The sequence below is a fragment of the Pelophylax lessonae genome (assembly GCF_965119305.1).
Source record: "Pelophylax lessonae genome assembly, chromosome: 6".
In the NCBI taxonomy this organism is placed as follows: Eukaryota; Metazoa; Chordata; class Amphibia; order Anura; family Ranidae; genus Pelophylax; species Pelophylax lessonae.
In genome coordinates this window covers 281,188,912-281,202,565 of record NC_138773.1, presented here as the reverse complement: position 1 = coordinate 281,202,565, position 13,654 = coordinate 281,188,912, and the positions used below count along the sequence as shown (strand labels likewise).

Genomic DNA, 13,654 nt, shown 5'->3' with positions numbered 1-13,654 from the left:
TAGTCGGTCAAGGCCTTAGTATTGTAGGGTAGCCATGGTAACTAAAGACAGAACGCAGCCATCACATTTCTAGAGGTGTTCAGAGAGCAACAAAACTGGCTGGATTACCCTTTGTCCACAACACGGGATACCTCATATCTCCTTCAACAAACCTCACCCAACATGGAGTCCTGAGTGCACTACAGAAATACAGTACTGATCATGAAATTTTAGAACATATTAAAAAAGCATATAAAAACAAGTAATGATTTCAATGGTATAATTCACAGTGTGGTTGATTTACTAAAAGAAAACCTGGCCCTCCCCTCCCCCCCTCCCCTGATTGGCTAGCTGATTTTGATTAACAGCAGCAGGAGCCAATGGCGTCGCTGCTGTGTCTCAGCCAATGGTGCATTTACCATTTATTTCTTGGAGCCTGGAAAGCATTGCACCCGTAATAAGTGGATTGTGGGCGCCATGCAGGACTCCTACAGACTGTCTGTGTATGCTGTCTGCCCGTACATCATACATCGTACTGGCAGGCAGTTTTACAATCACAGGAAGAATCAATAAACTACCACAGTGCACAACAGAGCCATAGTAGTTCACTGAGGGCTACAAGCCACAAGGACTGCTGGTACTTGTAGTTTTCACATTCAGAGAACAATGAATAAATGATGCAGCTGAGCAGGTCAGCCACATTTTTATTTTATTTTTTTAGATTGTCAAACCCAGCGGGGGAGGAGATCCCCTGCTCGCTGTCACAACAGGGAATCAGGGAGGAGCAGGGGCTGGTGCTACAGTAACATGTTACACCCTGAATATGGGTGTAACATGTAACCAAAAGGTGAAAGGTGACCAAGCTGGTCCAAACAAAAAAAACTTTTTCCTTCACTAAGTGCTGCACTGGTTCTAAGCACTGCATGTACTGCATGTGGCATCAGCTCCATATAAAGTACACAGTGCTGGGTTTCAGCAGTATAACAGAGACTTCCCTTCTCAAACCAGGAACAATGCAGAGTGGGTCTGAGCAGCGCTCAGCCATTCATAGACAGCTTTGTATTTTGTTAATGAACACACAAAGCTTCTGCTGATTGGCTGAGGCAGACTGATGAGGTCATGCTCATTTGGACTCAGCCATTCAGGGAATGCTTTGTATTCATTCACAGAATACAAAGCTGCCTATGAATGACTGAATGCCCCTTAGACTGACGCTTGTTTTGTTCCGGGTGTAAAACAGGAGTCTGTCATACAGCCGAAACCCAGCACTGTGCGGAGCTGAAGCCAAATACAATTCATACAGTGCTTAGAGCCAGTGCAGCACCTAGTGAAAGAAATAATTCATTTGGACCAACTTGGTTCAAATTAGCCATTTAGAGCGATAAGAAATGTGGAGATCAGCTTTAAAGTCACAGACTTGGCAAGAATGCAACAGTTTGGACCGGGGTACTGTCAGAACCCCTGATCTACATACTTGGTTTGAGTCAATAACTCAGGACTAGAACCAATGAATAGAATTTGTAGAAAGGTTTTCCTGTAAATGACAGGTTCAACTTAAGTAAAGTTATATAAACCTGGGAAAATTGTTGTTGAAATGAAGGTTCTGGCAACAAAATATCTAATGTAAATCTTTCATTACCCAAAAGTTTCAGCTAAACACTGGCCACTGCTTGTGAATGAGGGTCAAAGCCGGCTTCTATAGAATGCAAAGGCTTCTTCAGGATTCTTTTTTTTTTTTTTTTAAATGCGACAACAAAATTATATAAAAATTACTGAGCATTTTGTAAAACATTTATTTGATCTGAATTCCATAAAACCTTTCACAATGGACATGGTGAAACATTTCAGTGTTTCACAAAGAGAACAGTCACCCGTTACATCATTTACACAGATTATGGTTTCATCTATGGTTCTTCTCATAAATAAAAGTTACATTTAAATATAATTGCACAGTTTTTGTCCAAAATTAAGGCTTTCATCAACACCAGCCAAAAAGATAACCAAATCAGTATAGAGGTAATGACTGGACTGAGAACTTCCACAATGGCTGCTAGTGTTCTCCCAACTTCCTCATGATGGCACTGTCCTGAGGAGCATTCGTGAAAATACTTCCTACTACAACGTGCGTTCCCCACACATTATGGCGAATGACTTTACAGCAGCCGAGGTCCTCCACCCGGAATCCGAGGTGCCGATAGCGTTCATCCGTTTCATATAGACTGTTATTTGTGTATGGACCAAAATACTGTAAAAAACAAAAAAAATAATAAATATTTTTTCATTACATATACACACACAATTAAGTGGCCTGCAGAGTCCTAACCTCAACTCTACTGGATACCAGCATTGCTAACCAACCAAATTGAAATTTACTGACACGACACCCAACATTTGACAAACTGGCAAAGCCAAGTTTTTACTGGCATTTCCAAAAGTTACAGTTTGCATGAAGGTAAAAAACCTTGAGACTTTAGAGCCACTTTAAAGGGAAATTAACAGTTTGGGTCAAAGTTTCTTTAAATTTTTAAACCATTGCCACTTCTATATCGGTTTAGTTTTTCACTTACGTGGCTATAGTGAGCTGCACTGTGCATGGCTGGTAACAACTCCCAGGCTAAGGCGATTCCACCACCATTCTGTCAGTATGCCTAAAGCTCAAATATCTGGTGAAATTCTGAAAAAGTCTCAGGAGGCCAGAAGGACGCAGCACAGCAAGGAACTGTGCAAAGGGCCAGAGAAATCCAATTAAAAGAAAATGACATGGCATGTATGTTACAGGTAAAACGTGTGAAAATGTAATTATGTGTGAATAAAAAAAGAAATCTGTTATTTAAAGCACAGTAAAATATATTTGAAACATCTCTCAAAACTTTTTGTATTTGACAAGTGGACTGCAATGTAATCTGGTTACCGTTATTTTGTCGGCATGTCACTTTCACTTAGGCGTCCTACATGATGGGAAAGAATTCCCATTCAGTGGTGTCTATAGCAGTGCAGACGGAGAATGTTTGGGAGATCCACCGCCAACAGTCCATTCACGAGGTCATGTTTGTATGCCTAAAAGTTATACAACTCAAACACAGCAGCCTCAAGCACCCTAAAGCTGCTTTTTATGAATGTGGATGTGAAGAGGAGTTAAAAGGGTAACTCCATTATATATATATATATATATATATATATATATATATATATATATATATATATATATATATACACACACACACACACACACACACACCCCTATATACATATATGTATGCGATGCATAATAGCACATTATGCATTTACTTTGCAGGGGGAAAAAAAAAAAAAAAGGAAGAGTTTACTTCCTCTTTAAAGTGGATCTAAAAGGCAGAAGGTTTTTTAATCTTAATACATTCTATGCATTAAGATAAAAAGCCTTCTGTGTGCAGAAGCCTCCCTCAGCCCCCCCCCCCCCAAAAAAAAATTGAGGTCTATCTAGACCCAGCAATGTGCACTAGTGTCTCAGCTGCCCGGAACTTCCCTCCTCATTGGCTGAGACAACAGTGCGGAGCCATTGGCTCACGCTGCTGGTAAAGTCAGTCAGCCAGCTAATCAGGAGAGAAAGGGGACAGGGCCAGGCTGCGTCTCCATGTCTGAATGGATACAGGGAGCTGTGGCTCGGCTCGGGTGCCCCCATAGCAAGCTGCCTACTGTGGGGGCACTAAAAAGGAGGGAGGGGCCAGGAGCACTGAAGAGGGACCCAAGAAGAGGAGGATCTGGGCTGCTCTGTGCAAAACCATTAAACAGAGCAGGCAAGAACAACATGTTTGTGTTTTTTTTTGTTAAAGCGGTTGTAAACCCTATTAAAAAAAAAAAAAAAACCTGCAAGACAAAGGCATAATGAGCTAGTATGCATCGCATACTAGCCCATTATGTTTAACTTACCTTAAAACGAAGCCCCGACACGGACCCCCGGACATCGATGCGGGCGCTGCCATGATCCCTCGTCGTCTCTTCCGGGTTCGGCGGCTCCGGCGCGCTGATTGGCCGGAGCCGCGATGACGTCACTCCCGCGCATGCGCGCGGGAGTGATTTTTCCGGCAAGCTCCCGGCAAGTTAATTGAAGGTCCCCCCGGACCTTCAGAGCGCTCGCGCGAGCGGCTGCATGCACTGTAAATATCTTCTAAACCGTGCCGGTTTAGGAGATATTATTTGTACCTACAGGTAAGCCTTATTATAGGCTTACCTGTAGGTAAAAGTGTCAAAAAGCGGGATACAACCGCTTTAAAAAATAATACACACACACACACGGCATATTACAGTCACTTTAGTTGAAGAAGCTGAAGCTGACTGGCTACCATGCAGAGCTGCACCAGATTTTGCACTCTCCAGTTTTAGTAATTCCACTGCACACTTCCTGCCAAAGCTAAAACCTGATAAATCAGTCTAGCACTTCATGAACACACCAGCTCATGCTTGCAATATTAATAAGCAATCTCTATATTCTGTATGGCCTGGCTGGACAAATCCCAAGAGCCAAGGCAGCAATGCACCTAGAAATGCGGTTCCTTCCATAATATAGCAGGCTATTATTAGCCCTATACATTCCTAGTGTAAACATGGTTTAACCTGTATTTTAAATGATGTACGAGTCACTTACTGCCAGTCCTGAAGATGGGTCTATGAAGTCGGCCCAGTAGCCTTCTGACCTGAGGGCATAGCATATTTCCTTGGCACCATTAATGAACTAAAAAAAAAGAGATACAAATAAAATCAGTTATATAACAGCCCCTTCTGGCTAAAGAATTACACACACTACTGCCATCCAAAGTATTTGAGTCAGGATTTTTACAAATTTAAAATGCACCAATTTATCTTTAAACTGTGTCTTAAAGCTGGATCCATGGGTGGGTTGATCAGTGGCTGCAGCGACTGATCGGTGTGTTCCGACAGTGGAGAGCCCTACTGTCAGAATACAGTGTGGGGGGAGATTTCTTCCTGTTTGCGTGGGTGGAAGAATTTGGCTGCTGGCCTAACAAAAGGAAAACAAAAAAAAACAAACAAAAAAAAAAAACACACACACCTATGGCCAATTTTAAGGATAGGTTCACATTTTGGAGCATATTACACATTATACCCATAGCTAAGGTGTAACATGCACCTCACTGCAGTGTACCTGACAATCCTGATCTCCAGTAGTGAGTGGAAACCAATTGCAGAGGTTCTCAATCATGTAATCACTTTGAAGCTTCTGGTGTACATGTGTCTGTCTACTCTGTCTTAGCTGACAATCACACAAAAAAAAAAAAAAAAAAAAAAAAAAAAACTTAAGCCCACAATTGGCACTGCAGCCTGAAGATGGCAGCATGTCATTTTATATATTGTAATTGTCAGATACAGTTACAGTATTAAAACAATTAAAATATTTATATTTACATTTTATGTGCATTTCTTAGCCTGAAAAAAAGCACTTTTATTAAACCATTGCACTAAATACAAGTTTTAAATGTTCTTAAATATATAAAAATGATTTAGGCTCCGTTCACATGTAGGCGTTTTGGGGCGTTTTTCTGCTCTAGGATCAGCTCTCAAAACGCCCAACAAGACAAATCCTATTCATTTCAATGGCCCCTGTTCACATCAGAGCGTTTTGACGCCGTGAGCAAAACACCCAACGCTCAAAAAAGTACATGAGCTTCTTTTTGGGCAGATTACAGGCGTTTTCCATTGGTCTCTATTCAATCTAAAAACTCCTGCACAAAAAACACCTGTAAATCGCGGTAAAAAACGCTACGCTCAGGTGTGAATGTAGCCTTAGGTATTCAAATTGATCAGGTAACCAATGAATGCAGGTGTTGCTAGATATGGGTGTGCATCAATGACCAATGATCAAGACAGAATCCACTAGGTGACCCTTACTGGATGTACACTTACTGTACATCAGTTTTGAATTAACTGGTGATATAAATGCAAAATTTTCACTAAATATTCCTGCAGTGCTCAAGTGACCAAGGATATTTATTCATGCCCAATTTTGCCTCGGAGTACACCGCATCAAGATAACATCCCCATATCTTTTCCTGCGCACAGTGGCAATGTATAGGAGTTGGGAGCTGAACGAACAAGAAATTCAGGAGTTCCCTAAAAGAACCACTGAAATGATAATCACCATTACGATCTGTATTTAAACTGTACTACTGGAAATGCTCCCAGATTGTGGTTTTACTGGCAGTGAACTGAAATAAGAAGCCAGAACAAATATTGTGTTTGATTTATTTCAAACCCGAGCTGCAGATTACTTCCATGAGCTCCTATCACATCAAATTGTGTGATTCAAAGGAGCAGAATCTGGCCACAAAATGCAGAATTCCGTAACAAGCGTGCAAGGTAAACATTTACATGGGTCAGACTATTGATTTTGCAGCAACATTTGGAGATAAAAGAATATTATGTAGAAGTTCTGGCCTGTAGGTGGAAAAGTATTTGACAACATCCAAAAAAACATAAGGTACTTCCACTACAACGGATTCTTCTCCCTGGATTAGCAACTTCTTCCCACCTCCTGGAAACTTTTTTAAACAATTAGTGCTGGAACTCACCCTATATAAAAAGTAACTGCCAATGCACATTAACTGATATTATGCAAGTTTAATGATTCTGATTCTTGATTGTGTTCTTAGACATTAGTTGACCTAGGCCTTTCTCACATGAGCTTCAGTAGGTATGTGAGCTGTGTGCACAGCATGCATTTGTTAAGCTATTGGTAAACTTCAAGCAGCATTAAAAAAAAAAGAAAAAAATAATTGAAGTATGGGGATGCTAAGCATAGATTTTAGTGGGAGGGCTGACTGTCACCTTATACAAGCTGCTAGCATGCTTTCAACAAGCTTCAAGTAGTATTGAGCCCTACTGAAGCTTGCTATCAGCTTGTTTTAAGTGACAATCATCACTCCCAATAAGACCAGTGCTTAACCTTCCAAACTTGGTGCTGAATGGTGCAATAAAGGCTTTAGTTAAGCTGCTCAGAGCTTGCCAAAAGCTTTATAAAAATCTGCTGTACTTACTGCTACCATACAAGGTGAAGCTGTGAGGTACCTCTTCTCTGCAACAGACCACTTCATTGCACTACAAGTTCCAGCTTTCAGAAAGTTTAGTCAGGTATTTCACCAAGATTTAAAGGGAGATCAATAGTCATGCAACAGGGATACTGCAGCTTCCAAATAGGGATCCAGAAAGCTCCAAAGAAGCTATATATATATATATATATATATATATAATATATATATATATATATATATATATAAAAATATATATATATATATATATATATATATATATATATAAAAATATATATATATATATATAAAAATATATATATATATATATATATATAAAAATATATATATATATATATATATATTATATATATATATATATATATATATATATATATATATATATATATATATATATATATATATATATATATATATATAGTAGCGTGGGATCCTCATTAGCATAGTAGGGAACATTTATTGAACAATTAAAATGGCACACTTGCATGTAGGATTCTTGACATTCTGCATAAGGATCAGGTGTGGACACCGCAAAGCTGGTAATGTGCATCGGTAGCTTTTGCTTCCCAAGTTGGCATAGAGAACCCAATTTAACAGTTGTCAAAAAGCCCGGTGTCCTACAGGGCTATCCACTGCCTCGTGGCAACCCCTACGTGATACTGAAAGAAGGGGCGGTAACGCATTTCAAAGGAACAATCCTTTGTCTAAAACCAAAAGGTGGCTTGTTCCTTTGAAACGCGTTACCACTTGCTCTTTTCAGTATCACGTAGGGGTTGCCATGAGGCAAGGAATAGCCCTGTAGGACACCGGGCTTTTTGACAACTGTTAAATTGGGTTCTCTATGCCAACTTGGGAAGCAAAAGCTACCGATGCACATTACCAGCTTTGCGGTGTCCACACCTGATCCTTATGCAGAATGTCAAGAATCCTACATGCAAGTGTGCCATTTTAATTGCTCAATAAATGTTTCTTACTAAGCTAATGAGGATCCCGCTACTATTCTTTTGTCGTTCTTCTCTGCCACAAGATGTCCTCAGCCTTCCAGGTTGAATGACGCCTAGCACTGTTCAACCTGGAAGACTGTGGGCATACTGTGAGTGCAGGGTGTAACTATAATCAGTAACAACTGATAGGAATGAAAAAAAAAAAAAAATACAGAGGGCGCACCAACCTAGCGCATTACCTTAAAAACTGTTTATTGTTAACATGTGTACATCATACTCACAAAAAATAGATGGAACATAGGCACAAATCGAGATAGTAAGTCCACCAAGAGGGTCCACTGGGCGTAGTATTCTAGTACAGACCAAGTTGAGATGTGGAATCTCTAAGTGCCGCTTACGTGTTCCCTTCCTCAGAGCTCAGGTACGCCCCGGAAAACGCGTAAGCGACACTTAGAGGTTCCACATCTCAACTTGGTCTGTACTAGCATACTACGCCCAGTGGACCCTCTTGGTGGACTTACTATCTCAATTTGTGCCTATGTTCCATCTATTATTGTGAGTATGATGTACACGTTTTTTAACAAACAGTTTTTAAAGGTAATGCGTTCCAGTTCTCTTTGTGGTTTCCCCAACCATCCATGAGTGGCAGCACAGCAGGACGACAATACCAGCTAAGGTCGTGTCCAGCGATCCAAGTCGCATGAACAGCCCCTCAAGCGCAGGAGCAATTCTTTTCACAACTGATAGGAATGTCTGGGAAGCAGGATGGGCATGCAAGATTCAACACTACTAAGCGGTGCCAAAATTGACCCTGATCAGAACAATCTGAGAATCGGGAAGAAAAAAATGGCTGCAAGTGTGTGCAAACACCTTTAGGTTCTTGTACTTTATACCCATCAGCAGTCACTGTATGATTTGGTCCTAAATGCATGCAATACCACCATTACACAGTGCTGGGTGTTAGATGTGCATCATCAGCCATGTATGCTTAGCAATAAGCCATCATTTACAGACAGCATAAACATCGACACTTCAGATTTATTTCAACTGGAATGAGTTTGAGATACTTTTCCATAATCCCTCATTACTCATTAAACCTCTTCCGAATGCACAAAGCATCCAACACTGAATGGTTTTCAGCTTGGCTCTGGGAATGCCCTCTCTGGAGGTTAACATCTAATAGGCAGACGCTCTCCGGTGCTAGATTGAAGCTGACAGGGAGGTGATGAGCTGAGAAATCCAACAATTAATGCATAATTAGACCACATTACAAGAGCAATATGCAACAGACCAGAACACGCTTTGGAGACAAGTCTCCTTGAAACAAAAGCAGGTTCATCCGAGAAGTTCAAGTGCAAAAATGTTGTAGCTAGTGCAAAACAGCAGCTCAAGTGCAACAGAAAGAAAATTATTCCACTGGTACTGACCATTATAAGGGGAGGCAACACTTTTATAGAAAAGATTGTTAAAATTGTAATGTAAGGACACAAAGACACAAAAAACATTAAATAGTACATCTCTCCAATACATGCAGAATTTCCTGTTTTACCCCTTTAAAAATGCAACTATAATATATCTATCTATCTGAAATCCAGAGTTCTAACGCTCCCAATGTTGTCAATCAAGTCTGCTGGAATATAGAACGCTGCCTATCTTTTATTCCACTCTGTCCCTCTCCACATGCAAACATTGGGGTTGATATACTAAAACCAGATCTGGTGCAGCTCTTCATAGAAATCATCTTTCAGGTTTTTATGACAAAGCTTAAGGCCCCTTTCACACAGTCTGTCCGTCGGACGGACTCCGTTTATCTCAGCCTGAGCGGGCAGATGACAGCTGTTCTCCGTGCTGTGTGCGGAGACACAGCTGTCAGTTCCCCATACATCTCTATGGGGGAATCGGATGGGAACGGACCGTCGGTCCATTCTCATCCGATGGACGAATGGAAAATAGGGTTTCCATCCATCCAGATTTGACGGATCGGATGGGATGTCAGTGGACATGTCTCCGCTGACATCCGATTCCCCATAGAGATGCATGGGGGGACCGTTCAGATCCACCAAAAAAACTGACAGGCGGATCTGAACGGACTGCCTGTGTGAAAGGGGCCTAATTGAACAAGCCGAAGATAGAAGCGGATTGGCTACCATGCACAACTGCACCAGATTTTGCACTCTCTGGTTTTAGTAAATCAACCCAATTGGATTTCTTTCCTAGCAACAATTCTGTTGCGACTCCCAAGACCCTTCCCACACACTGTGTGTAGGAAACTTAGGTTATGTAGTTCTGGGAGCATGCCTAGGTCAGTAGGATCTGGACTCACAGTGCCTGCCCCTCCAAGATTTTTATGAGCCCTTTCTTCTTTCCATGTGGTGGGAAGATCAGCACCACCGGATCCAAGAGACCCGCAGATATCAGAGGAGCAACTAAAAGGTATGCGTTTCAGCATATAGTCATAGAAGCCCGGCAGCATAGGTGCTGCTAATCTGAAAGGTTTACCCCCTACATAAGGGTCTTTCACTGGCAGGAAATGATAGGGGGTCTTTTTATATTTAACCTGTGTGTCCCGGAGCAAGGACCAACAAAACAAGAATGCCAAAGGGAGTGTTGCTAGCGTCCTTTTATTGGCCAGTTTAAGGGTGGTGGAAGCAGTGCTGACCGAGAAAAGTGTTTATTTACAGCGGGTAAAAGAAGTATTGAACACATCACCATTATGCTAAGTAAATATATTTCTAAAAGGTGCTATTGACATGAATCGTTCACCTCATGTCAGTAACAACCCATGTAATCCTTACATAAAAAGAAACCAAAACAAGAAATTAAGTAATGTGTAATAAAATGGAATGTTATTGAACACATGGAGAAAGGGAGGTGCAAAAAGGCATGGAAAGCCAAGACACCTGCTGAAATCTATTAGTAATTAGAAAGTGATCCTGCCCCATGTCCATGCAAATTAGGATCAGCTGGTTCAGGCTCAACTGATGGCCTATAAAAAAGGTGTCTCATTACCAAGGTGTCACACAAGAAACATCTCATGATGGGTAAAAGCAAAGAGCTCTATCAAGACCTTCACAATCTTATGTTCGCAAAACATACTGATAGCATTAGTTACAGAAGGAATTCTTAACTGAACATACCAGTGAGCACTGTTGGGGCCATAATCCAGAGGTGGAAAGAATATAATTTCACCATAAACCGGCCATGACCAGGTGTTCCTTGCAAGATTTCTGACAGAGAAGTGAAAAGAATTATCATAAGAGTTGTCCAAGAGCCAAAGGCCACTTGTGGAGAGCTTCAGAAAGACCTGGAATTAGCAGGTACAATTGTCTCAAAGAAATTAAGTAATGCACTCAACCCCCATAGCGTGCATGCACCCTCACCACGCAAGACTCCATTGCTGAAGAAAAAGCATGTTGAAGCTCCTTTAACCGCTTGCCGCCCGCCCGCCGTCATATGACGGCGGAGCGGAGCGACCATTATCCTGGGCCGCCGTCATATGACGGCGGCACTTTAAGCAGGGCAGGCGCGCGATCGCGTGCACGCCGCCCTGCACTGTCGGTGTCGGGGTGTCCCCGGGACACCCCCCGTCACCGGCAGGGGGGAAACAGCCAATGGGCGTGGCTGTTTCCCACGTGATCGGCTGTGTTCCAATGACACAGCCGATCACAATGAAGGCGCCCACCAGATGACCGCGCATGCGCGATCGGGAGCGCGCAGCGCGGTCGTGTCGGTGGCACTGTGTTCCGTAGGAACACAGCTGTCACCGGCGGTAGTAAACAGTCACTGACAGTGACTGTTTACTATGTGATCGGCTGTGAATCCATTCACAAAATGTAAACACAGAGCAGTAACTGACTGTTACTAGCTCTTCTCTCCTCATACAGTTTCCAGTATGAGGGGAAAAGAGCTAGAAATAGTGAGTTACTGCTCTGTACACCTGTAAAAAGTAAAAATCACACTAATAAAGGTCCCCCCACACAGTCCTCAGCCCCCCCCCCCCCCAATATCACCTGTCACCCAACAGTCACCTCATCAGTGCCCAGAAATTGACACCCATAACGTTCACATTTGAGCGCAGCGATCGCAGGCAGAATCACCGCGATTCTGCCCGCGATCCGGAAATCATTGCAAATCGCGGGACGCCTGTGCGTTGCCCGTGATTTGCAATAGCACCCCAAACGCTGTGCGATGTTGCCGCCATTTCCGCCTGCCGAATCGCGGTAACATCGCGCAAACATCGCATGACGCCCAAAAAAGGTACAAGAGTTTCTTTGGAGCGTCATGCGTTGTTTGCGTGATGTTACCGCGATTCGGCAGGCGGAAATCGCAGCAACATCGCACAGCGTTTGGGGTGCTATTGCAAATCACAGGCAACGCACAGGCGTCCCGCCATTTGCAATGATTTCTGGATCACGGGCGGAATCGCAGTGATTCTGCCCGTGATCGCTACGCTCACATGTGAACATAGCCTAAAGTTCACCGGTCACCAGAGACTGCCATCAGTACCGCCGTGCACCATCGCCCGTCACCTGTCACCCATCAGTGACCATCGCCCGTCACCTGTCACCCCATCAATCACCGTCACCTGTCACCCCATCAGTCATCGTCACCTGTCACCCCATCAGTGATCGTCACCTGTCACCCCATCAGTGATCGTCACTTGTCACCCCATCAATCATCGTCACATGTCACCCCGTCAGTGACTGTCATCTGTCACCCCATCAATCATCGTCATCTGTCACCCCATCAATCATCATCACCTGTCACCTCATCAATCATAGTCACCTGTCACCCCATCAATCATCGTCACCTGTCACCTCATCAATCATCATCACCTGTCACCCCATCAGTCATCGTCACCTGTCACCCCATCAGTCATCGTCACCTGTCACCCCGTCAGTCATCGTCACCGGTTTGCCATATACATGCAATCACTTACTGACCGCCTAACGACTATATGCGTCGGCCATTAAAAGCTAAATACTGGGGTTATGGCAGCAGATAGCCCCCATAACCCCGGTATTTTTTGAAACGGCGGGCGGTCAGCTTTCAGATAAGGGTGGTCCCAGTGGCGGATTCGCCGCGGAATTACCCTTACGGTGCAGGGGAAGAGGTGCCCCCCCCCCCTCCTGCCGCGTCCCAGACGTTTTCCCAGCTTACCGGACCCGCCGGCAGCGGGGAAAACTATCCGGTCCCGGATCCTCAGAGACAGGAAGTCGAGTGAGGGCAAGATGGCCCTCACTCAACTCTATGGTCTTGGAGGACCGGAGCTACGTCAAAAGACGTTGCCTAGCAACCGGTTTAAAGGGCCGCTTTTTTTTTTTTGCTTTTTTTTTTTCCTCTTTCAACAATTTTTTTTTTTTTTTTTCTTTTTTAGTGTAGTTGTGAGGTGTGAGGTCTTTTTGACCCCAGATCTCACAATAAAGAGGACCTGTCATGCCTATTTCTATTACAAGGGATGTTTACATTCCTTGTAATAGGAATAAAAATGATCAAAACATTTTTTTTTTTTTAACTGTGTAAAAATAAAAAAATAATAAATAAAATAAATAGGAAAAAAAAAAAAAAAAAAAAATTAAAGCGCCCTGTCCCCGTTAGCTCACGCGCAGAAGCAAACGCATACGCAAGTCCCGCCCACATATGTAAACGGTGTTCAAACCATACATGTGAGGTATCGCCGCGATCGTTAGA

At 42.8% G+C, this 13,654-nt stretch overlaps 1 protein-coding gene across 1 annotated transcript in view; it reads right to left on the bottom strand.

The window, feature by feature from the left end:
* Positions 1-1,932: 1,932 nt before the first annotated feature.
* MMADHC (metabolism of cobalamin associated D) overlaps positions 1,933-13,654 on the bottom strand; it is a 46,765-nt gene continuing 35,043 nt past the window's right edge. Inside the window, exons 7-8 of the mRNA XM_082262436.1 lie at positions 4,604-4,690; positions 1,933-2,224 (exon numbers count right to left, since the gene is read on the bottom strand). Of these exons, the coding sequence (XP_082118562.1) occupies positions 2,030-2,224; positions 4,604-4,690 (282 nt within the window). The 3' untranslated portion in view covers positions 1,933-2,029. The remainder of the gene's footprint in view (positions 2,225-4,603; positions 4,691-13,654) is intronic.